We start from the raw sequence: 18,535 nt of genomic DNA, 5'->3' as shown, positions 1-18,535 counted from the left end.
TTCAAGGACGACTAACCCCACCACTATCGCTGTCCAACACTGTCGCTGTTGTTGCGCCTAGTCGATCGCGCCTACCACCGCTCACCTCACCCACCGTTTGACCGACCCCACCACTTCAAGTGGGATATCACACAATGACCTCACAAATCACCGACCAGCTAGCAGCAACCAAGCTGAATGATGCATCACCAGAAGCCAATTGGAAGGAAGGGCTGACAGCTCCGGCGAAAGATGCGCGACCACAGACTGAGGTAAGCACAGGCAGTGGCACTTGGCCCGGCATCCTCTCTCGCTTGTCGAGTCGCGATAGGGAGCGAGCAATTGGAGTCCTCCTTCTACCCATGTGCACTCGTAGGCTGACGTGTCCGGTGTAGGATGTAACTGCGACGAAAGGCCTTGAGTTTGAGGACTTCTTCATCAAGCGCGAGCTTATGATGGGGATCTTCGAGGCAGGCTTCGAGAAGCCATCGCCCATCCAAGAAGAGACCATTCCTGTTGCTCTAACCGGGCGAGACATCCTTGCGCGAGCGAAGAACGGCACCGGAAAGACTGCGGCTTTCGTCATTCCCACCCTCGAACGCGTGAACCCGAAAAACCCGAAGACACAGGCGCTCATTCTTGTACCTACCCGAGAACTGGCTCTCCAAACCTCACAGGTCTGCAAAACCTTGGGAAAGCACCTGGGTATCAACGTCATGGTTTCCACTGGCGGAACAGGGCTCAAGGATGATATCATCCGACTGAGCGAACCCGTCCATATCATTGTTGGAACACCTGGCAGAATCTTGGATCTTGCGGGCAAGGGCGTAGCCGATCTCACAGCTTGCCAGACGTTCGTCATGGACGAAGCTGACAAGCTCTTGTCTCCCGAGTTCACGCCCGTCATCGAGCAGCTACTTGGATTCCACCCCAAAGATAGGCAGGTCATGCTGTTCAGTGCTACCTTCCCCATTGTAGTCAAGGACTTTAAGGACAAGCACATGAACTCCCCTTACGAGATCAACTTGATGGACGAGCTGACCCTCCGCGGTATTACTCAGTACTACGCGTTTGTCGAGGAGAAGCAGAAGGTGCACTGCTTGAACACACTCTTCAACAAGCTGCAGATCAACCAATCGATCATCTTCTGTAACTCCACCAACCGTGTCGAGTTACTGGCCAAGAAGATTACTGAGCTTGGATACTCTTGCTTCTACTCGCACGCCCGGATGCTTCAGCACAACCGTAACCGTGTGTTCCATGACTTTAGGAACGGCGTGTGTCGAAATCTTGTCTGCTCGGATCTGTTGACTCGCGGTATTGATATTCAGGCTGTCAATGTTGTCATCAACTTCGATTTCCCGAAGAATGCCGAGACGTATCTGCACCGCATTGGCCGCTCTGGTCGATTTGGACACCTGGGTCTGGCTATCAACTTGATCAACTGGGAGGACAGGTTCAACCTGTACAGGATTGAGCAAGAGCTCGGTACTGAGATCCAGCCCATTCCCCAGGTCATTGAGAAGAACCTCTACGTTTACGAGTCGCCCGATACGATTCCCCGTCCTATCTCCAACTCGCAACCACGCCCTCAAGGCCAAGAGCAACCTCAGGAAGGTGATGGCAGCATGGCACGGGCTCAAGGCCGACAAGGCTACCGCGGCGGTCGTGGCGGTGGTGGACAGTTCCAGGGACCGCGCCGTGGCCCCTCGCAGGGACAGAATTTACCTCCTCAGCAAATCCAACAGAACCAGCAGCGTCAGAATGGTCAAAACCCGCAACGCAACCCCAGGCAACCACCTGCCGGGCCAGCTTAGGAAGCTGGGGGGCATGTGCGATAGGCTGACTGCGCAGTTATCGTTGACCTTGACATCTCATTTTCAATATCCTGTCACGATTTCCCTTTGCACAGGGGCCAGGAGGTTGCATTGGAGTTTTCGATGCACACACCTCGGAGTTGTTTCTTTATGTTATGATTACGCTATCACTTTCCGACGACTCGATACGGGATACCTGAATTTTCTTTCTCGGGCATGACGGATCGAATCATCGGCGCATCTGGAGTTCTCGATTTGGACCGTCTGTACAGTATCTCATGGTCTGTCCGGATCTTGTGCTTGTCTGTCGGTCGGCTGGTCTTGCCGACTTGCGTCTTTGGTGGCTTGGTCTTCACGTCTTCATTTCCGGAGCGTGTCGCGTGCCTCCTGTTTTCCTTTCTTCGACTCTCTTTCTCCATCCTACAGCACCGGAGGCTTGTGGAGGTTCTCAAAAGTTCGAACTTTTTGATAGAGATGGGCCAGCGTTTCAGTCCCACCGTTCTTTGTTCGACTATCGTTTACACTCGACATCCACTGGATAATTGTAGTTCACCTGGACTAACATCAGTCACTTGACTGCCTCCTCGATTTGGCGTCACCCAGCCCCTGCAACATTTACCGCTTAGTGGCTACGACGCGGCCATGTCGACTCTCAACACCCGTTCAACTGGCTTCCCGCTGGTTATCATCACATGCCCTGTGGTTCTACTCCCCCATCATAGACACCACGCCCTCAGAGCGCCACTTTCCCGGCTCAATTTCAACGTTGATCATGACGTTTGCCATCACGCTTTGGCATTGTCTACCCGATCAGTCTGAGCTTTGCAGTTTGTTGCATTCGTCAAGCAATATCGAACCTCGAAGTGCTACTGCCGGTGCTTCAAGCAAAGCTCAGTAGAACGAACCCAAATCAAATACAGTAAATCATACGAAAATCCCGAAAAACACAAGGAGATCATCTACGAGCTATGGACAGTTAGCGCTCAGCATGCTCAGATCAATGCCAATATGTATCCCTTGACCTCCGAGCTTTGATTGTGATATGATGCATATGCCGTGACACGGTTTGCCCTCGGTATACTGACTGCTTCCAGGATCTTACTTTCATTATAATGTACTTGCTGGTCGCTGTCCACGTCGCCGGGCAAGTCCAACAAGCTGGCACACGAGACGGCTCACCTCCAACTCAACAAAGTCGTGTCTGCCGCTCCACGCGTCTCTTTGTTTCTGCGAAAATCGTGAAATACGATTCCTGCAGCTCGAGTGGCACTTCCAAGTATTGAGAATACCAAGAAGAGGATGGCAGTGAAAGATGACAGCGAAAAAGCAACGAAAAGATTTTGCACTCAACTTGAGTTTTGCACTCAACTTGAAGGCGCTGAGACGTTGTTTGGGAAACTCCAGCGGCGGTTGTTGAGGCTATCAGGTGAGCAGAAGGCCTCAGTTGAGGAAGACGACGAATGAGGCGTAGTGTTTGGCGAGGCTGCCATCAGGGCAGCAAGTGATAGATGGGTTCTGAACATTAGCGTCCTTTGATAAGACCGCATGCAATCAGTTCTTCAAATGTGCCATATCCCGATCCACCGAGTCCTGTACATGCATTTTACATCTATTGGTGCAACGCAGCTCTGCAGGACCTGCCGCGCCGGCGGCGCACAAGCCACAAAGGGTTTGTGTAGCAGTCAGGTAAATCGCGTCTCCATATGCTCAGCAAGCATAGGTTGACAATGGACAGCGACGCAGACGTTACCGAAAAGCTGCTGCCGCTGACCCTTTCCCACGCGGTCCTCCTCTTGCTCTACCCGTCAGCGTTAAGCTAATCTCGATCGTCTGGCTGAACCTGATCCGGTCCTTAAACCCACTGATAAGTACGAAGGTGATGACTAGAAGGGAGATCTAGCTCTTAGTAACAAGGACTGGCAGGCGCTAGAAGAGCATTACCTTGTATATAAGTGCAAGGGCATGTGTAAGTGCGTACGGTGTAAGAAGCAGTAGTTTAACGAAAAGTCTAAGCTGAAAGTGCCTGTCAGATCCGCTTGCGCGCAGACAAGAAGACTGCGGATGAGCCTTACCTCTACAGCCATAACAACATAATGAACCCAGGCAACATGCCAGGTTCGTTAGAGCTGTCACCAATCAATGAAGATGCTCGCGTTCGGGTCGCTGAATTGCATCAACTGTTGCATCCACGTTTGAGAGGACATGGTGATAGAGTAGACTTAGGATGAGCTGCTGAATGTGGAGAGCCTGAAAGAAACAACACATTTACAGTACTAAGTATGTAGCACTCAATACTAATACTAATATCAGCTCAGCCAGTCTGGCTAAATGCTCTCAAGATAATGCGGAAGTGATCTCGGTCGTGAAACTACCAAATTTCCTTTAAGCCTGACAGATTTACAGTTGAAGTCTCCAAACATGGGCATGCGACGCTGGCAGTTTGGTACCGGATTTGGGTGATTGAGAACGCTAAATGTTCCAGTGTTTCTGGGATTTCGTGCCGGCAAAGGAAGGAGGAGTTTGACCTGTTGCTGTCCCTAGACTTAAAATTTTGCACCTCTGCCACTCGTCTTATTGCGACAATATCAGCTCGAGGGCGCTGCCATTGATTCGGGAACCCGTGCAAAAAGCGTGTCGACCTCACAGAGCGCCACTGTTGTGACGAAGGAAGCTGCAAAGAAAAAAATAATATTGGTGTTCTGGAAAGGTCATTTCCAATGCATAAGTGGCGACAATGACAAGATTCGAACTTGCGAGGCCGAAGCCATTAGATGACTAAATCAGAAGATTCAAGTCTAACCCATTAACCACTCTGGCACATTGTCCAATAATCGATAGAACTAATTAATGTTAATTAAACCTATATCGCAAGATAAAGACACCACAGTTTGCTATCGTGTTTTGCGAGCGCAATCCAATATTGAACGAAATCTAAGAATAAGCTGGCGGCATCTCATCATAGCGTTAAGGCGGCGGCGTCGTTAGTCTATCGTAAATCATTGGCTACCTAAAGATTCGCCTTCCCACTCAAGGCCCACGTCCCCTTCTCACTCCTCACAACCTTGTCCTCGCCCCTCAACTTTTCCAAAATCTGAATCACACCCTTCTCTGCCGGCTCCCACAAGTTCTGCGGATAATCCTTATAAATGACCTTTACAATATCCATGCTCGTCCACCCTTCCTTCCTCTCCTGCGCAAGCACATCGAGCACCTGCTGCTCACGCTGCTTGCGGTGTTTGATATACTCACGAATTCTCGCAGGCCCGTTGTCGATGACGGGCCCGTGACCGGGGTATGCGCAGCCGGAGAATTGCTTGGCCATGCTGTCCAGACTTTTCATGTACGCTGCGAGGTCTTCGAAGACTGCTGTGCCCTGACCCAGCACGTTGTCGGCTGTGAACATGGCGTCCTCTTCTTCGAGGATGAAGGCCATGTGATCTGTGGTGTGGCCGGGGCAGTGGAAGGCGCGCAGCGTGGCGCCTTCGGTGGAGAAGGTCTGCCCGTCGGATATGGAGAGCCATTCATCGTTGCCGTCTGAGTTGTTCTTGTAGACTTTGGTGGATGGAGAGTGGGCGAGGAGGTCGGGGACTCCCTGGACGTGGTCGGGGTGCCAGTGTGATAGGAGGGCTTTGTCGATTGTGATGTTGTGCTGAGACAATGTGGACTTGAGTGATTGTATCCATGCCTCCTTGCCTTCGCCAGTGTCTATCAACAACCGTTTTGTGCCAGTGCCGATGATGTATGTGTTTGTGCCTGCGTGCGCTGTTCAGTAAACCACAGGCTGAACGAAGGATTGCAGCGGACCTTGTAGGGTGAACTGAAGGCTGTCAGAGCTCCGACCTACTACTTCAAGCACGCTGTTCGCTCACCTTCGAAGGATTCCCACCGAGAACCCTGACGACCCGCTCACTGAGCTGTTCCACATCAGGAAGAGGCACCAAAGGCTCAGACATCTTCGAATACAGTCTGCGGTTCGTGAACTTCACAATACATCGCAAGCGCGGGGACATGTTCACCTCAACCTGTCGCAGCTCCTCGCAATCACTACCTCGGCACGCGCTTATCTTAGCGTGCTTCCAGAAGAAATGACGGAAGTGTAGACTATCCCTTTCGAGACACCACATAAAATCGCCTTACAAAGTCAAGATGCCAATCGACGACTCCGACGATGAAATGCCGTACGTCCCTACTCTTCAAATGTGACTCTTTGCTAAGCAGCGAAGACAGCTGTCAGGCGACGCTCTCTCCGCGCTGAAAGAATTTTACGGCGAGCGCGATGCACGACAAAAGCAGTTCGAAGCTCTCAAATCGCAGGCTGAAGATGACTTCGACGGGAAACTATCCATGGATGCATTCACCGAAGACTGGAATGTGAGCCAGTTCTGGTACAGCGATGAGACTGCCACGGTGCTTGCGAGGCAGCTGCTGGATGGCGCGACGGATGAGACGAGGATTGCGGTTGTGTCTGCGCCGAGTGCGTTTATCCAGCTGAAGAATTTGCTGGTAAGCTGTGGAGTGGGGGTGTTGACTGGTTTGATGAGGCTAATGAGGTATAGGCGTCTGGAGAGTATAAGTGCAGACCACAGGTCAAGTTGCTCGAGATTGACGAGCGATTTGGCGTTTTCAAGGAGTTCGTACACTACGACTTCGAGAAAGCGATACAGTTACCTGCTGAACTCAAAGGCTCTTTTGATCGCATTATTGTCGATCCACCTTTCCTGAGTGATGATTGTCAGACCAAAGGTCAGTATATACTTGCACAGTACGAGGATAAACTTGACTGACGATTTACAGCTACTTTGACAGTCCGATGGCTAGCCAAAGGGTGGACATTTGATGCTGTGCGAATCATTGCCTGTACGGGAGAGCGAATGGAAAGCATCATCACTGGGAAACTGTACGGAAAGGTTGGGGTCAAGACTACAGACTACGACATCAAGCACGCCAAAGGCCTGAGCAACGAATTTAGGACGTATGCGAACTTTGAGTGCGATGCATGGAAATGGGCGAAGTCTTCATGACAGTATGGGATTTTAGAACCATAGATGTCAAGACATAAAAACAAATATCTAGGCCTATCAACATGTAAAAGATCCACGCTACTATTATTGCACATCGCCAATTCAAGTCCAATATCTCGTCCGAGCTACCCCGCCATGCCCCACCAAGCCCGCTGAAGCTCGGGTCAACATCGACAGCTCCGTTCTCCCTCCACCATCACGTCACACCCACCACGACAGTAAGCACCACAATGGCCGCCTGCATATTCTGCAAGATTATCAAGGGTACAGACCAACCATCTCCGTCCCATTGTGTGTACCTGACAAGTCGTAGGAGAAATCCCATCCCTGAAGATCTTCGAGTCCGAGAAGACACTCGCCTTCCTTGACATCGGGCCCCTGAGCAAAGGACACTCTGTATGCCCCCTCCCAATCTCAACTTACCAAAGTCATACTAATTGGGTGTGTGTGTAGCTCATCATCCCCAAACACCACGGCGCCAAGCTGCATGACATTCCCGACGACCAGCTCTCCGAGGTGCTGTCCGTGACGAAGAAGATTGCCATTGCGCAGGGCGTCGAAGACTACAATATCTTGCAGAACAATGGAAGGATTGCGCATCAGGAGGTCGACCATGTGCATTTCCATTTGATCCCCAAGCCGAATAGGCAGGAAGGGTTGGGGATCGAATGGCCGACGCAGAAGGCGGATCCGGGCGAATTGAAGAAGTTGTTGGAGGAGATTAGGAGTAAGATGTAGAGAGCTGTTACGTGATCATGTAGTGAAGTATGGAAGCGGACTTGATGGTCTACTGGTCTGTCTGCTCCGCTCACAAACACGACGTTCGCTACAAAACGTGCTCTCTTCCTTCTCGAAACTTGCGGACTCACTCCCCCTTGAAGACGGCCTTCCTCTTCTCCCTAAACGCCGCCAACGCCTCATCTCTATCCTTCGTCTTAACAACCAATTCATACGCCGCATTCTCCGCCTTCTCCCCCAACACACACCCCTCGACCGCGGCCAATGCAGCCCGGATCGCGATAGGTCCACCCTCGCATATTGTGATAGCAAGCTGCACCGCCTCGTTCAGCACCTTCTTCCTCGCCTCGCCCTCCTTCGCCTGCTCCTCAGGCGTAATCTCCACCAATCTATCACAAAGACCCAGGAAATACGCTTCTGGCGCGCCGACCCGGCGGCCTGTGAGGATCATGTCCCGCGCGCGTGCGAGCCCGATGAGCGCGGGGAGGCGGTAGGTACCGCCTGCGCCGGGAATGATGGCGAGTCGTGTCTCGGGGAGTGCGACGGTTGTCGTACTGCCGAAGACGCGCATGTGTGTTGTTAGGGCGAGCTCGAGGCCGCCGCCGAATGCGGGGGCTGCGAGGGCGGAGATTGTGGGGATCGGGAGCGTTTGGATCGAGGTTAGGGTGCTCCGGAGAGAGGTGAGGAAGTTGGCGGTGCTGGGGGTCTGGTTAGTCTGGGTTCCTGTGTGGACAGGGGTAGTTGGGAACCTACTCTTCTTGGGTGAATGTAACTCTTTCTTTCAAGTCTGCGCCTGCGCAGAAACTTGTGTCGACCTCGCTAGCCAAGATCAGAGCTCTGGTTGGTCCTGTCTGTCCTTCGTTGTGTATGCTAGTGATCTGCTGGTTGAGCTCGGAGAGCAATTGTCTTGAGATTGCATTGCGCGCGGCAGGTCGGTTCAAGGAAAGGATTCGAATGTTTCCAGAATGCGGTGCCGGATAGTTCACAACGTTGATTACGGGCGATGGCGCGCTGGAGTATGCGCAGCGTTGGATTGGGCGGACGAAGAGCCTCGAGCCCGGTCGTAATAAGTATGGCATGTTGCGGGTGTGTGGAATTGCTCGTTCAAGGTTCAATTGAGTTGGACGAAACAAGAGCTCTGTTCGATTCAGACGAAATGTCTGGGGTAGCTTGAGGCTAGCAGCGGGCCACTGAGCCGAGGTGTTGTTTCAGCCTTATCATCAATGCGCTTTCTCCGTCTAACTGCTACTTTCGGTGGCACAGCCATCCCGCTTCCCGACCATTACAACGCATTGTCGACGTATCAACCCTTGGCTTATGCAGGGTCATCGACTAAGAAGCATGTCTCGATGAAGGACGTCGGCAACACGGCTCCTGAACTGGAAACTTTGCCGGCTGAACCTCGAAAGCTGATTGTGTCTTTTCTAGTTCCTACGTGTGGCTGCGACCCGGTTCAAAAATAAGGCCTGAAGATTGCTAATCTAGCGCATCTTGTACGTGTTACAGGTACCTACAGCAGCCGTGATTGGCATGGCGACACAACTGGTAGCGTTGCGGGCGTTCGATACTGGCAGAAAGCCGTCAACTCGATGCCCAACCTTGAATACCTGGATATCGGTGACCAGTACAACTGCGGTGAATACATCCATTTCACAGATTTCTCCATGTCAGATCGACATGAGTGCATTCTTGATTGGTTTCTCCCAGACCTTCATCCTCCTCGGCTGCGTACGCTAGAGCTTAACGGGTTTCGATACGATGATGCTACGATTGCTAGATCATTCCGGACAATATGACCTCGCCTGCAGACACTTATCTTCGCATGCGCCGAGCCCGTGCTATGGGATGGCGGCGACATTGAGATCGTTGAGCAAGACGACAGACCAGCCGAAGAATCCAAGCCACACCAGCAGCAACCCTCACAAGGATCAGGATGTTTGAACCTCTGTCGGCAGTTGCAAGCAGCCCATCCAGAAGGTCGCATCAAGCCGCTCAGCCGACCTCTGTCAAGCATAGGTCACGTTGGCGAAAGTCCAATTTATCCGAAGTACGTTGAGCAGTTGCAAGAAAGTGGCGTTCTATTAGACAATAACGAAACTGATGATGAAGAATTTTGATGCACATGGTGGCACTTTATTGCTGGAGTCAGCTGCGGGCGTATTGCTGCATTGTATCGCAGGAAATCGCTCCTAGGCTTGACCAAGTCATGGATGTATCTTTTACCCCTTGTTTCGTTCGATACAGATAATCCTTGTGCACTGCGTGACAGTGAAATCGACTTCTCGCAATCAGGCACTCACTCTGCCTGCACCCAGCCTCCCTGGACGCTACAATAGCGACGTCCGCCAGACGGTTACCTCCGTACCGCCGCCTATCCGCTTGTTCAACCATAGCGGTTTCTGACTCAACTCATCTGATCAGGCAATCGAGTTTGCCAACCAACACACAACCACGTCCGAATGGAGCAATATGAACGACCTTAAGGAAAAGAAGAACAAGAAAACACAGACGGCGTCAAAGTCCGAACCAGTCGACCTCGAAGCGGGAAGGCATGTTGATGAACCGGATGCGGCAGATGTGACCAAGGCTGTCTACGACGTTCCTGGTGCATCTGTCTTGCCGCACACTGTTGGTGCCGCCAAAGAAGAGACTGCAGCAGAGTCCACGGATACATTCGCTGCAGAATCGTCGAAGGGCGATACGATGTCGGACGACTCTACACCGGCGGCAAGCGAAGAACCCTCAAAGACCACGAGGACAGATGTTCCACCACCACCCAAGATCAAGATCACTAGCCCGAAAGATACGTACAAGACCGTTCAAGATAATGATGCCGAACCGAACTCCGCAGATGTGGTCATGCCAGACTCGTCCAAAGCGAAGACCATCAAGGACCGTACCAACGAAGACGTCACCGAATACGCTGTCGATGTTGCGGGGGTACCCGTTCCCGATCCATCCAAGGCTAAGCTCATCAGCAAAAAGCCTCAGAAAGGCTACGCAGAGCGGCAACGTTGCACCGAAGTCGAAAGATTCGGTCACGCCAGAATCGGCCACGGCTGGCATCGTCATGGGCAATCAGAACGAAAATCGCTGCCTGATTCATTTGGTATCTACATGGTCGTTTGCCCCAGAGCCTCCTAAGAAGAGCATCGCTACGGAGGCAACCACTGCAAAGATTGGTCATGAGAATGCGGCAGTAGCTTCCACCGACGTGCCAGATCCATCACTCCTGTCTGAGGCAGAGCAGGATGTGATGTCGAAGACGACGGCTGTACCAGGCCCTTCCACCCCCAAGAAGGCTACCAAATCTCACGGATTACCACCTCTCCCACCGTTCAACCATGAGGCTTTCTCCCATGTCAATAACATTCGACGACTGACTGTCAAGATATTCGCCCTTCCTTGGTCATTGAAAAACGAGCTTATAAAATCAACAGCGACCATGGTCCCATCCTCAAAGTCCAAACTGACAAAGAGAAAGGCACATTCAACAACGTCCACTAGCTCGTCCTAAGCCGGAGCTCCCGGTACTTCCTGAACACGTGCGATCCGACATACCTCCAAAAGCGCGGAGATTCTCACAAGCTCTCATGGGATCCCAAGTCGAGTTTCAAGGACATCATTTCGACTTACATCCATTGGCCCTACAACGGCAACTTCCCAACCGGAACCATCGACAGCGACAAAACCAAGGTTGGCGCTGTACTTCTGCACTTGCCGAGCAATATGTCCTCCGCGACAAGCTCCTGGATGACACGTATAGGAATGATATTATGGAATACTTCGTCACGATACACGTTTGGACACGCAAGCTTACCTTCTGCTCGGTGATGGATGTCGTGTACAACGGCACGAATCCGGGCTCGCCTATGCGACAGCTGCTTGCCGATATGCATGCGTTCATCGTCATTGATGATGTTGGCAAGCTGGAGATGATGGACGATATGCCGGAGGCGTTCGTTAAGGACGTGTTGAAGAGAGTGCTGGTGGTCAGGCCGAATGGGGTGGATGATTGGCGGTGGTACCTGAAGAAGACTGGGAAGATGTATCATTAGTAGGCGTCCGGTAAACCGAGTCTTGAACTCTTACCCACGGATGAGTTTTGGAGCTGTACAGATGGCTGTTATTGCATGCACAGCACGTACGCTGCTCCTGGCTGATATGGGATCCAACGTGAGGCCCGATGGGTAATCCATTGGGAATACTATTCAGTACGATGGAGGGGGTTCTTTCAAGCTTTTCTTAGTCTTCAGGCTTCATTCCAGAATATGTGTTGGCAGGTCAAACTAGATTCGCACATTCACGACTGCATACAGGCGGCCGCAAACATACCTCGGATGGTCGTCAACAACCCCACACCCAGCCTCTTCGATAATCTACAACGTCCTTAGACGTCACTGCAACTTCTCGTTTCTGGTTTAAACTTCAGTCAAATAATGCCTTGGAGGTCTTCAGTGTTCTGCGAGGCCCACCTCAGTCAACGCCACCCAAAACAATGCCCCAACTCCCAGCCTCCAATAATTCCCTAACATACACCACCCCCTCCTCTCCAACCCATCTAACTCACCATACTATCCCCATCCCCGGACCCAACGGCCTCTTGACAAATCCACGCTGCAGCCATCAACCCAGCTGACATCCAACTCTGGGCAACCCCTTGGTCGGCTACATCGTCAGCAAGAAAGAAAAAGGTATTGGTCGAGACTACTCCGGTACTGCCGTTGCGCTCGGTAAAGGAGCAAGCACGATCTGCATGCTGATTGTATGTGTAGAACGGAGATGTTCCAACACTGGTACGATCTGTTACACAGGGAAGGAGCATACATCACGATTGTGGAGGACAAGATGGGTCGGACTGCGATGGGTGGGCCGTTGACGTACTTCACGTATCCGTCACAGATACGGAGGCATGTTTACGGATACTTCTTTGGGCCAAGATACGCGAATGTGTTCTTGTGTCAGAAGACCGAGTTGTTGGAGCAGGTTGCCAAGCTCGCAGACGAGAAAGGGGTGCAAGTGGTTCTACAGCATGTGATTAAGGGTACACTGGACGAAGAGGGGCACAAAAAGCATGGGATAAGGTTAACAGATACATGGTGGAGGGGAGCGTGCGCTGGAAGATTGTTGTTAGCATTGCGTAGACACAGGCTACGAAATCTCTAACTCATGCTGAAGTAAAACAAAAGTCCATTGCTATCGAAATACAAGTACCTATGCTAGAATGCTTACTACAACAATGCGGGTATATATCGCTCATGCCACAGGCCGTTAAATCGTCAGTCATCAGAATCGTAAACCGTCAGTGCCAGAGAACAAATACAGAACAAAGTCCAAACAATGACCAAGAGGACAACGCCAACGCCTTCAAAACTCACACATGCCGCCCCTATATGCTCTCCTAAACAGTCTCCCCCCGTTTCCAAAACCTCAGCCCCTTCCTCTCCTTCTCTTTCCCCTTTCCTTTCTCTTCGGCGGCCGGCGTCGGAACTCTCACCTTCGCAGCCGCAGCCGCCATATTATTCAGCATCTCTGCATGTTCGTAATCCCACGGCTTCGCCCACCTGCTCTCGGGAATCTCGCCCAGCTTCGTGCTATCGCTCGCAAATGTATACGAGCTCGGCGTCACTTTATCTAGTCTCCTCTTCATTGGCGCTGACACGGATGGTGCTGCTGGCTTGGTGGCGTTGCTGAGAGATGACGGTTTGGCTGGAACGGGCGGCGGCTTTTTGGTGGCCGGTGATGCTGAGCTCTTCCTCGGGGTTGAGGTAAATTGGGGCAGCTCTGGGATTGGTTGGTGGATATGCTCGGGCATGAAGGAGAAATAGTCGTACGGCTGAGCGTAGGGTGACCATGCGACTGGGCGGATAGCATCGAGGGATTCGACGCGTTTGCGGTCAGTATTTGGTCGTGGTAGTGGCGCGTCTGCATATGCGCCTCGAGCGTGTGCGGCGCTTTTGAAGTCTGATCTACACTGAATCATTGGGTCCAGGACAGCGTACTCAGGAACTGGCGATTGTAGGGGCGAGGCATACGGCGATGCGTGGGGTGAGCTTGACTTTAAGTCAGGTTTCGATGTGCTAGAGTTGCTGCTTGAAGCATTGTCTTTTCTTGAAGTATTTCTTGACTTAGACCGCACCATGCAGAGCTGAGGCTGGCTAGAGCTCTTAATTGGCATACGCGTCACGTGGGAACCGCTAGGGCGGCGACGAGAAGCGGTGGACTTCTTGGTATCTTTGCTGGAGTCGGAGCTGTTGCCTGACGATTCACAGTATTGTGGTGTCTTCGACTTAAGCGCAGGGTGGATCTGTAGTTGCAAGTGGCTCAGGCGTTGGTATAATTGGCTCATACTTGTCAGCGCATCTCGTCTTGATGCTTCGGATAAATCTGTCAAGGACTTGTAATTCAGGTTCATGTGGCTATGGGTGCCTTTATTTTCATGGTGCAGGAATGTGGTGATGATGCCGACGAGGCCTGTGTTGAGCCTCATCAAGATTTCGGCAAGAGATGCGTGAGCGATTGCTGAGGATGATCAGTATGGTAAACGATGTATGAGACTAGACGTAAACTTACAGTCACCCTCTGCGAATCTGTGCCGCATACCCTTCTGTCGATAGCATTCTTCGTACCTCTCCGCTAGATCTTGTGGACCTCTGCGCAGTGAATTGGACAGTTGCAGCTCTGCGCTCTGCATCGGTTCTGGGGGTTGACTTTGTTTGCGCGCTTTATGTTTTTGCCTTCTTTCGCGCAAGCGCTTGAAGATGTTGAGGCCATTTGTGAATGCTTCTATAAGGTTGTGTACGCAGTTTGAGACATCGCCTTCATCTTCAGCCTTGTGAGGCTTCTCTTGCGTTCGCACCGCCATGTCTTCAATTCGTTCTTGAATGCATTGGCAGAATTGAGTAGAACTACAGGAGAGAATTCAAAGAGAATATTGAAGTGTGTAGTTGCTTTGCTGTCGAGGTATTAGCGAAGGTAAAAGAGTCATCTCTAAACCGCGCCAAAGCCCAGGCGGGCCTGGTCACTCATCCGTGAGCTTCATCCCGGCCCAGATAGCTCCAGCGAGGCGAGGTCGCGCTGCTGTTCCTGCATCTTTGACTGGGTGTTACCTTTCACGCTCGCACCGTTTCAAGCTTGTGCTGCGCGGACACTACTCTTGGACGCATGTAGCCGCCTCGAGGTCATGTCTTGGACGTGTTTATGGATCTTAGTGGCTGACGTGGTCCCACTACCCTGCACGTTAACGGGCTAGGCGGGACCACCGCATGCTGGATAAGCTCCCCACACGAAGCGCATGCGGTGAGACTCATGAGACTTGTCGAGTGGATTGCAATAGAGTGGGGTCCTGCGAGGCTGGAAGTACTTGAGTGGACAAGAAGACAAAGTTACAGGAACGCGCATCAAAAGTCTACGAACAGCGAATGTTGAGGTGGTTGGGCAGGCACGCTTCACTTTGCGGCACATGGGGGTCCAATCACGGAGGACGAGCAGATTGCTTCGATTCCAAGTACGTGGATATCTATGTACTAGTACCGAGGTGCACCGCTCACTCGTTGTTACAAACCCAAACGCCACGCTATGCAATGTAATGTTCATGTACCTCTACTGCTCGTTATCTTCGGCATCTTCCACGGAGACTGCCCGCATCGTCACTTTCTCACCTTCTGAGCTGCTTCCTGCGACCGCGGAGCTCGACCCTTCCGCCTCGTTCCGCTCGGGAAGATTGCCAAAGCTCCAGCTCGATTCGAGCGAGCTGGGCCCAGCGGTTTTGGGTGATGAGCTCGATGCTGGGTCTGAAGCTGTTGGTGTTGTAGAGGGCGTAGGCTGCACCAACGTTGGGCCTGTTTGTGGTTGAGGTATTGATGGCTGAGCTTCTGGTACCGTAGGTGCTGACTGGACTTCTGGCGCCGCAGCTTCTGGTGCCGACTGTGAAGGCAGCGACGATGGAGCCGGTGCGCTCTCTTGACCAGACTGCGCTGCCAGTGTCATGGGCCTCAACGTCCACCCCTCTGGAAGCGTCAAACCCTCAGGAACTCCGGCATCGCCCTGCCTCAGAACCTGACCTCTAGCAATGTATGCTTGCGGTGTGAACGAGCTCAAGCTCTGCAGGTCCATCGACGAAACAGCGTTTGGTTGTTGGCCAGTCACAGACAAAGCGTTCAGACGGTTCAGCTCAACAAGGAGCCTAGAAGTTACCTCTAGCTGCTCGTTTTGTACATTCAGTTGACGAAGCTGCTGCACGATGTGTTGCTGAATGCGCAGTATGTCATAGCGAATGTCATCAGGATGTTGTGCAAGAGCTGCCGCCATCTGATCTGTAGACACACTCGGCACAGCGTTGGAGAGCAAAGGCTGAGTCTGGGCTTGTCCCTGCTGTAGTTGAGTAGGCACTTGAGGTGCTTGCCCTGCAACAGCTTGCTGGCGGAGCTGATCGATGGCGTTCCTCACATTGTTGGCATTGCCTGCTTGTTCCGCAGGTAGGCGAAGATTCCCCAGTGCAATTCGAAAGGGCCCAAAGTTGAAAACACGCATGTTGCCGGCGGGTCTGTTCTGTTGTGCGCCTTGAGGAGCAGGTGCACCAGGCTGAGCCTGATTAGCTGGAGGTTGTTGCGCATTGCCTGGCAAGAAACCTCGCAGACCGCCTTGAAAGGGCGCATTTGCTTGGTTCTGCTGGTTCTGCGCTACTGGGTTTGCTGCGTTGTTGGTTTGCGCAGGCTGAGGTGTGGCTTCTCCAAGTACAGGTCGTCGGCAAGTTGGGCACACCTGTTGCCGTTCTAGCCAACTTCTCAGACAGCTGAAATGCAAGATATGCCCACACGGCAGCTTCTTTGGTCTTTTTCGTTCATCCACCCTTCGCCCTGGCTGCGCCCCTTGAGCACCAGGTGAAGTCCAGGGTCGCATCTCTTCACGGCAGACAATGCAGATGTTCTCTCGGCTGAGGTTGTCTCCAGTAGCGTCCGGGTAGCGAGTGTTCATATCGCGAGTCGCATTTCGGTACTGAATGAAGTCGTTGATTCGCTTGATGAGCGAGCGAACGGACATGAAAAGATCCCGCATGATGTGAATTGGGATACCGTAGAAAGTCATGAGGACCGTGAAGAATCCCAGGTAGACTGAGGCCTTCACAAAGTCGGTGGCAAGATCCAGGTAAAATACCCAGCGGCCCTTCTCTTCCCAGCCAGGGACATCTGTTTCGTCATCGTCCTCCTCGACCTCAGCAGGAGCTTCTGTCTCCTCGGCAGCTTCCTGCTGGCGAGCCTGTTCCCTTGCAATTCTACGAGCTTCGTCTCTCGCTTTCTCTTGACGCTGTGTGATGGCAAGCTCGACGAGTGATAGACCGTAGCGCATGAGAGTCGATATCGAGGCGATCGCGAGCAGAACGTACTCGAAGCCGAACATGACCATAACACCTGGGCGAGCTGCGGAAAGAATCGAGGTAACGCAGTACCGTGTCATGAAGACATCGAAGAAGACCGAAAGGATCAGGGAGCTGGCCAGACGGGCATGGAAAAGCCGTGGGTTTGCTGGCGGTTGCTGCTCGAGGAACTCTACCCTCCCCTCTCCAATCCACTGCCATACTTTGCCGGCGAGGAGACAAAGGAACATGGTGAAGAACCATAAGCCAATATCGTCCCTGAAGATGGTCATCGCCAGCAGTGTCTCGCTGACAGCGAACCAAGCCTTGTCGTACAGCTGTTCGGTTTCGATAGGGCGAAGCGGGCCGTAGAAGAGACGTTGAAGTCCATATCCGAAGCTTGCTGCTACAATGAGCATCAAGTTGACCAGAAACATGAGAGAGCCAGTGCTCTGTGAGATATAGACGGCGGCTGAGTAGAAATTAGGGCGCTCATAGTATGCGCGTGCGAGCACGATGTTGGCCATAACGGCCGAGCCCTGCATCTTTCAGTATCATGAAGAGGAAGGGGGTTATGAATGACATACCGCTACGTAGAGCTTGAGGCGGCCCATGGTGTGTTGACAAAGCGTCAAGAAGCTTAGAAGATAAGTATCATCGCTGTTCGAAGAGGTGAAAGAGCTCGTTGCTGTTAGCAATGGACCTCATTGGTGTTGGAGCAAGCTGCCACGTTTCGGAGCTCTGTAATCTAATCAGCACGTGAGCAACAGATGACATCAGCCGCTTCGGACCCTCCGCACCTCGCTTTTCCCCAGACTTCAAGCTCCAGCCACCGCCAAACATCTCCAAATTGGAGGGCCCTCCCCGCCAGAGCCTCACTGGGCGAATCTTCTCGGATACTTGAGTTTGAGATCAGATCCAGGGTCGCACACCGTTCTGCGCAGGTCCAGGTGCAGCTGTCTTTGTCAACCCTGCATTTGCCGGCAGCTGTTGGTTTGTGGCAGCGTATGCCTGCGCTGGCGTGTGCACGCTCGGGAGATTACTCGGCCACGCATTTGAGCCTCACGATTCAGCACTGGGCCTTTTACGGTAATTTTTGGAACAAGCTCCATCACGATGGCCTCCGCTCGGGCAATCTCTTGAAAAATCTTCGTTGATGCCGTTGCACGCTGAGTGCACCCTTCAAGTTTCGCGGAGAGTTCTCCGCTGCCAGAAAGCCTGCTAGATCGCGCGCCATCCGTGAACAGCCTCGATCGTAAGCACAAGAGGCTGGATTTGAGCCTTCCTGCACGCGTTCGAGAACGATGATGTACCACAACGCTTGCATACGTTGTGGGGTGTCATGAGGGGTTTATGGGGATCTATACGATCTATGACAAGCTACTGCATCCCCGCCCAACCATGCATACACAATGAGCAAAGCCAAGATCCAAGTGGTCGGTGTCCAAGCTCTGCTTCTAGGGCATGATGCATGCCTACCTCTGATCAGGAAGATCCTGCTGACCCAAGGACTACATAAAGCTCTTGGAACTCCCGTCTTGTAGACAATCAGCTTCAAGCCTGTCTTTCATAAGCACCTCAATGACAATGCATTGGTCAATTGTTGTATTGAGCTACGTGCTCGG

At 52.3% G+C, this 18,535-nt stretch overlaps 9 protein-coding genes and 1 non-coding gene across 10 annotated transcripts; 5 read left to right on the top strand and 5 right to left on the bottom strand.

Annotated features, from left to right (window-relative positions):
* Nucleotides 1–39: 39 nt before the first annotated feature.
* Nucleotides 40–1,904, top strand: BU25DRAFT_261054 (ATP-dependent RNA helicase-like protein dhh1). Its single transcript, XM_033701727.1, has 2 exons — nucleotides 40–251; nucleotides 375–1,904. The coding sequence occupies exons 1-2, from the start codon at nucleotides 135–137 to the stop codon at nucleotides 1,794–1,796; spliced, it is 1,539 nt and encodes a 512-aa protein (XP_033564094.1). The 5' UTR covers nucleotides 40–134; the 3' UTR covers nucleotides 1,797–1,904.
* Nucleotides 1,905–4,525: 2,621 nt separating this feature from the next.
* BU25DRAFT_t42 lies at nucleotides 4,526–4,621 on the bottom strand. The gene has a single exon. It is a non-coding gene; the product is annotated as a tRNA-Ser (tRNA).
* Nucleotides 4,622–4,770: 149 nt separating this feature from the next.
* On the bottom strand, nucleotides 4,771–5,811 carry BU25DRAFT_408505 (Metallo-hydrolase/oxidoreductase). The gene is made up of 3 exons (XM_033705835.1): nucleotides 5,666–5,811; nucleotides 5,601–5,613; nucleotides 4,771–5,549 (listed from the first exon to the last, which is right to left on the bottom strand). The coding sequence occupies exons 1-3, from the start codon at nucleotides 5,747–5,749 to the stop codon at nucleotides 4,804–4,806; spliced, it is 843 nt and encodes a 280-aa protein (XP_033564093.1). The 5' UTR covers nucleotides 5,750–5,811; the 3' UTR covers nucleotides 4,771–4,803.
* A 120-nt stretch (nucleotides 5,812–5,931) lies between these two features.
* On the top strand, nucleotides 5,932–6,826 carry BU25DRAFT_489318 (uncharacterized protein). Its single transcript, XM_033711414.1, has 4 exons — nucleotides 5,932–5,974; nucleotides 6,020–6,299; nucleotides 6,353–6,539; nucleotides 6,591–6,826. The coding sequence occupies exons 1-4, from the start codon at nucleotides 5,943–5,945 to the stop codon at nucleotides 6,815–6,817; spliced, it is 726 nt and encodes a 241-aa protein (XP_033564092.1). The 5' UTR covers nucleotides 5,932–5,942; the 3' UTR covers nucleotides 6,818–6,826.
* A 188-nt stretch (nucleotides 6,827–7,014) lies between these two features.
* On the top strand, nucleotides 7,015–7,936 carry BU25DRAFT_408503 (HIT-like protein). The gene is made up of 3 exons (XM_033705834.1): nucleotides 7,015–7,081; nucleotides 7,131–7,213; nucleotides 7,271–7,936. The coding sequence occupies exons 1-3, from the start codon at nucleotides 7,048–7,050 to the stop codon at nucleotides 7,553–7,555; spliced, it is 402 nt and encodes a 133-aa protein (XP_033564091.1). The 5' UTR covers nucleotides 7,015–7,047; the 3' UTR covers nucleotides 7,556–7,936.
* On the bottom strand, nucleotides 7,508–8,671 carry BU25DRAFT_387936 (ClpP/crotonase). The gene is made up of 2 exons (XM_033704453.1): nucleotides 8,309–8,671; nucleotides 7,508–8,253 (listed from the first exon to the last, which is right to left on the bottom strand). The coding sequence occupies exons 1-2, from the start codon at nucleotides 8,632–8,634 to the stop codon at nucleotides 7,683–7,685; spliced, it is 897 nt and encodes a 298-aa protein (XP_033564090.1). The 5' UTR covers nucleotides 8,635–8,671; the 3' UTR covers nucleotides 7,508–7,682.
* A 1,353-nt stretch (nucleotides 8,672–10,024) lies between these two features.
* BU25DRAFT_456324 (uncharacterized protein) lies at nucleotides 10,025–11,613 on the top strand (the record flags this gene model as incomplete). The annotated part of the gene is made up of 3 exons (XM_033710014.1): nucleotides 10,025–10,495; nucleotides 10,560–10,963; nucleotides 11,040–11,613. 3 exons carry the CDS (start codon nucleotides 10,025–10,027, stop codon nucleotides 11,611–11,613), a joined length of 1,449 nt encoding a protein of 482 aa, XP_033564089.1.
* A 685-nt stretch (nucleotides 11,614–12,298) lies between these two features.
* On the top strand, nucleotides 12,299–12,693 carry BU25DRAFT_484959 (uncharacterized protein; the record flags this gene model as incomplete). The annotated part of the gene is made up of 1 exon (XM_033711217.1): nucleotides 12,299–12,693. A coding segment is annotated over one exon (395 nt), but the record flags the coding sequence as incomplete, so codon positions are not given.
* A 263-nt stretch (nucleotides 12,694–12,956) lies between these two features.
* Nucleotides 12,957–14,420, bottom strand: BU25DRAFT_419562 (uncharacterized protein; the record flags this gene model as incomplete). The annotated part of the gene is made up of 2 exons (XM_033707942.1): nucleotides 12,957–14,077; nucleotides 14,129–14,420. The coding sequence occupies 2 exons, from the start codon at nucleotides 14,418–14,420 to the stop codon at nucleotides 12,957–12,959; spliced, it is 1,413 nt and encodes a 470-aa protein (XP_033564087.1).
* A 737-nt stretch (nucleotides 14,421–15,157) lies between these two features.
* Nucleotides 15,158–17,524, bottom strand: BU25DRAFT_335813 (uncharacterized protein; the record flags this gene model as incomplete). The annotated part of the gene is made up of 2 exons (XM_033702599.1): nucleotides 15,158–17,449; nucleotides 17,498–17,524. 2 exons carry the CDS (start codon nucleotides 17,522–17,524, stop codon nucleotides 15,158–15,160), a joined length of 2,319 nt encoding a protein of 772 aa, XP_033564086.1.
* Between the last annotated feature and the right edge of the window lie 1,011 nt (nucleotides 17,525–18,535).

Source organism: Macroventuria anomochaeta, assembly GCF_010093625.1.
Source record: "Macroventuria anomochaeta strain CBS 525.71 unplaced genomic scaffold BU25scaffold_8, whole genome shotgun sequence".
NCBI classification, from domain to species: Eukaryota; Fungi; Ascomycota; class Dothideomycetes; order Pleosporales; family Didymellaceae; genus Macroventuria; species Macroventuria anomochaeta.
The sequence above is the reverse complement of the archived record's forward strand: the minus strand, read 5'-3'. Positions and strand labels throughout refer to the sequence as shown.

What these genes read in the sequence shown, in the direction of transcription:
- BU25DRAFT_387936 (XM_033704453.1), bottom strand. Translation starts at nt 8,634, where the DNA reads ATGCCATACTTATTACGACCGGGCTCGAGGCTCTTCGTCCGCCCAATC. An exon ending in GTTACATTCACCCAAGAAGA is followed by an intron (nt 8,254 to 8,308) that starts GTAGGTTCCCAA and finishes CCAGACCCCCAG; the next exon opens with CACCGCCAACTTCCTCACCT.
- BU25DRAFT_408505 (XM_033705835.1), bottom strand. Translation starts at nt 5,749, where the DNA reads ATGTCTGAGCCTTTGGTGCCTCTTCCTGATGTGGAACAGCTCAGTGAG.
- BU25DRAFT_408503 (XM_033705834.1), top strand. Translation starts at nt 7,048, where the DNA reads ATGGCCGCCTGCATATTCTGCAAGATTATCAAGG. An exon ending in ATTCTGCAAGATTATCAAGG is followed by an intron (nt 7,082 to 7,130) that starts GTACAGACCAAC and finishes GACAAGTCGTAG; the next exon opens with GAGAAATCCCATCCCTGAAG. An exon ending in CCCTGAGCAAAGGACACTCT is followed by an intron (nt 7,214 to 7,270) that starts GTATGCCCCCTC and finishes GTGTGTGTGTAG; the next exon opens with CTCATCATCCCCAAACACCA.
- BU25DRAFT_489318 (XM_033711414.1), top strand. Translation starts at nt 5,943, where the DNA reads ATGCCAATCGACGACTCCGACGATGAAATGCC. An exon ending in TCCAGCTGAAGAATTTGCTG is followed by an intron (nt 6,300 to 6,352) that starts GTAAGCTGTGGA and finishes AATGAGGTATAG; the next exon opens with GCGTCTGGAGAGTATAAGTG. An exon ending in TGATGATTGTCAGACCAAAG is followed by an intron (nt 6,540 to 6,590) that starts GTCAGTATATAC and finishes GACGATTTACAG; the next exon opens with CTACTTTGACAGTCCGATGG.
- BU25DRAFT_261054 (XM_033701727.1), top strand. Translation starts at nt 135, where the DNA reads ATGACCTCACAAATCACCGACCAGCTAGCAGCAACCAAGCTGAATGAT. An exon ending in ATGCGCGACCACAGACTGAG is followed by an intron (nt 252 to 374) that starts GTAAGCACAGGC and finishes TGTCCGGTGTAG; the next exon opens with GATGTAACTGCGACGAAAGG.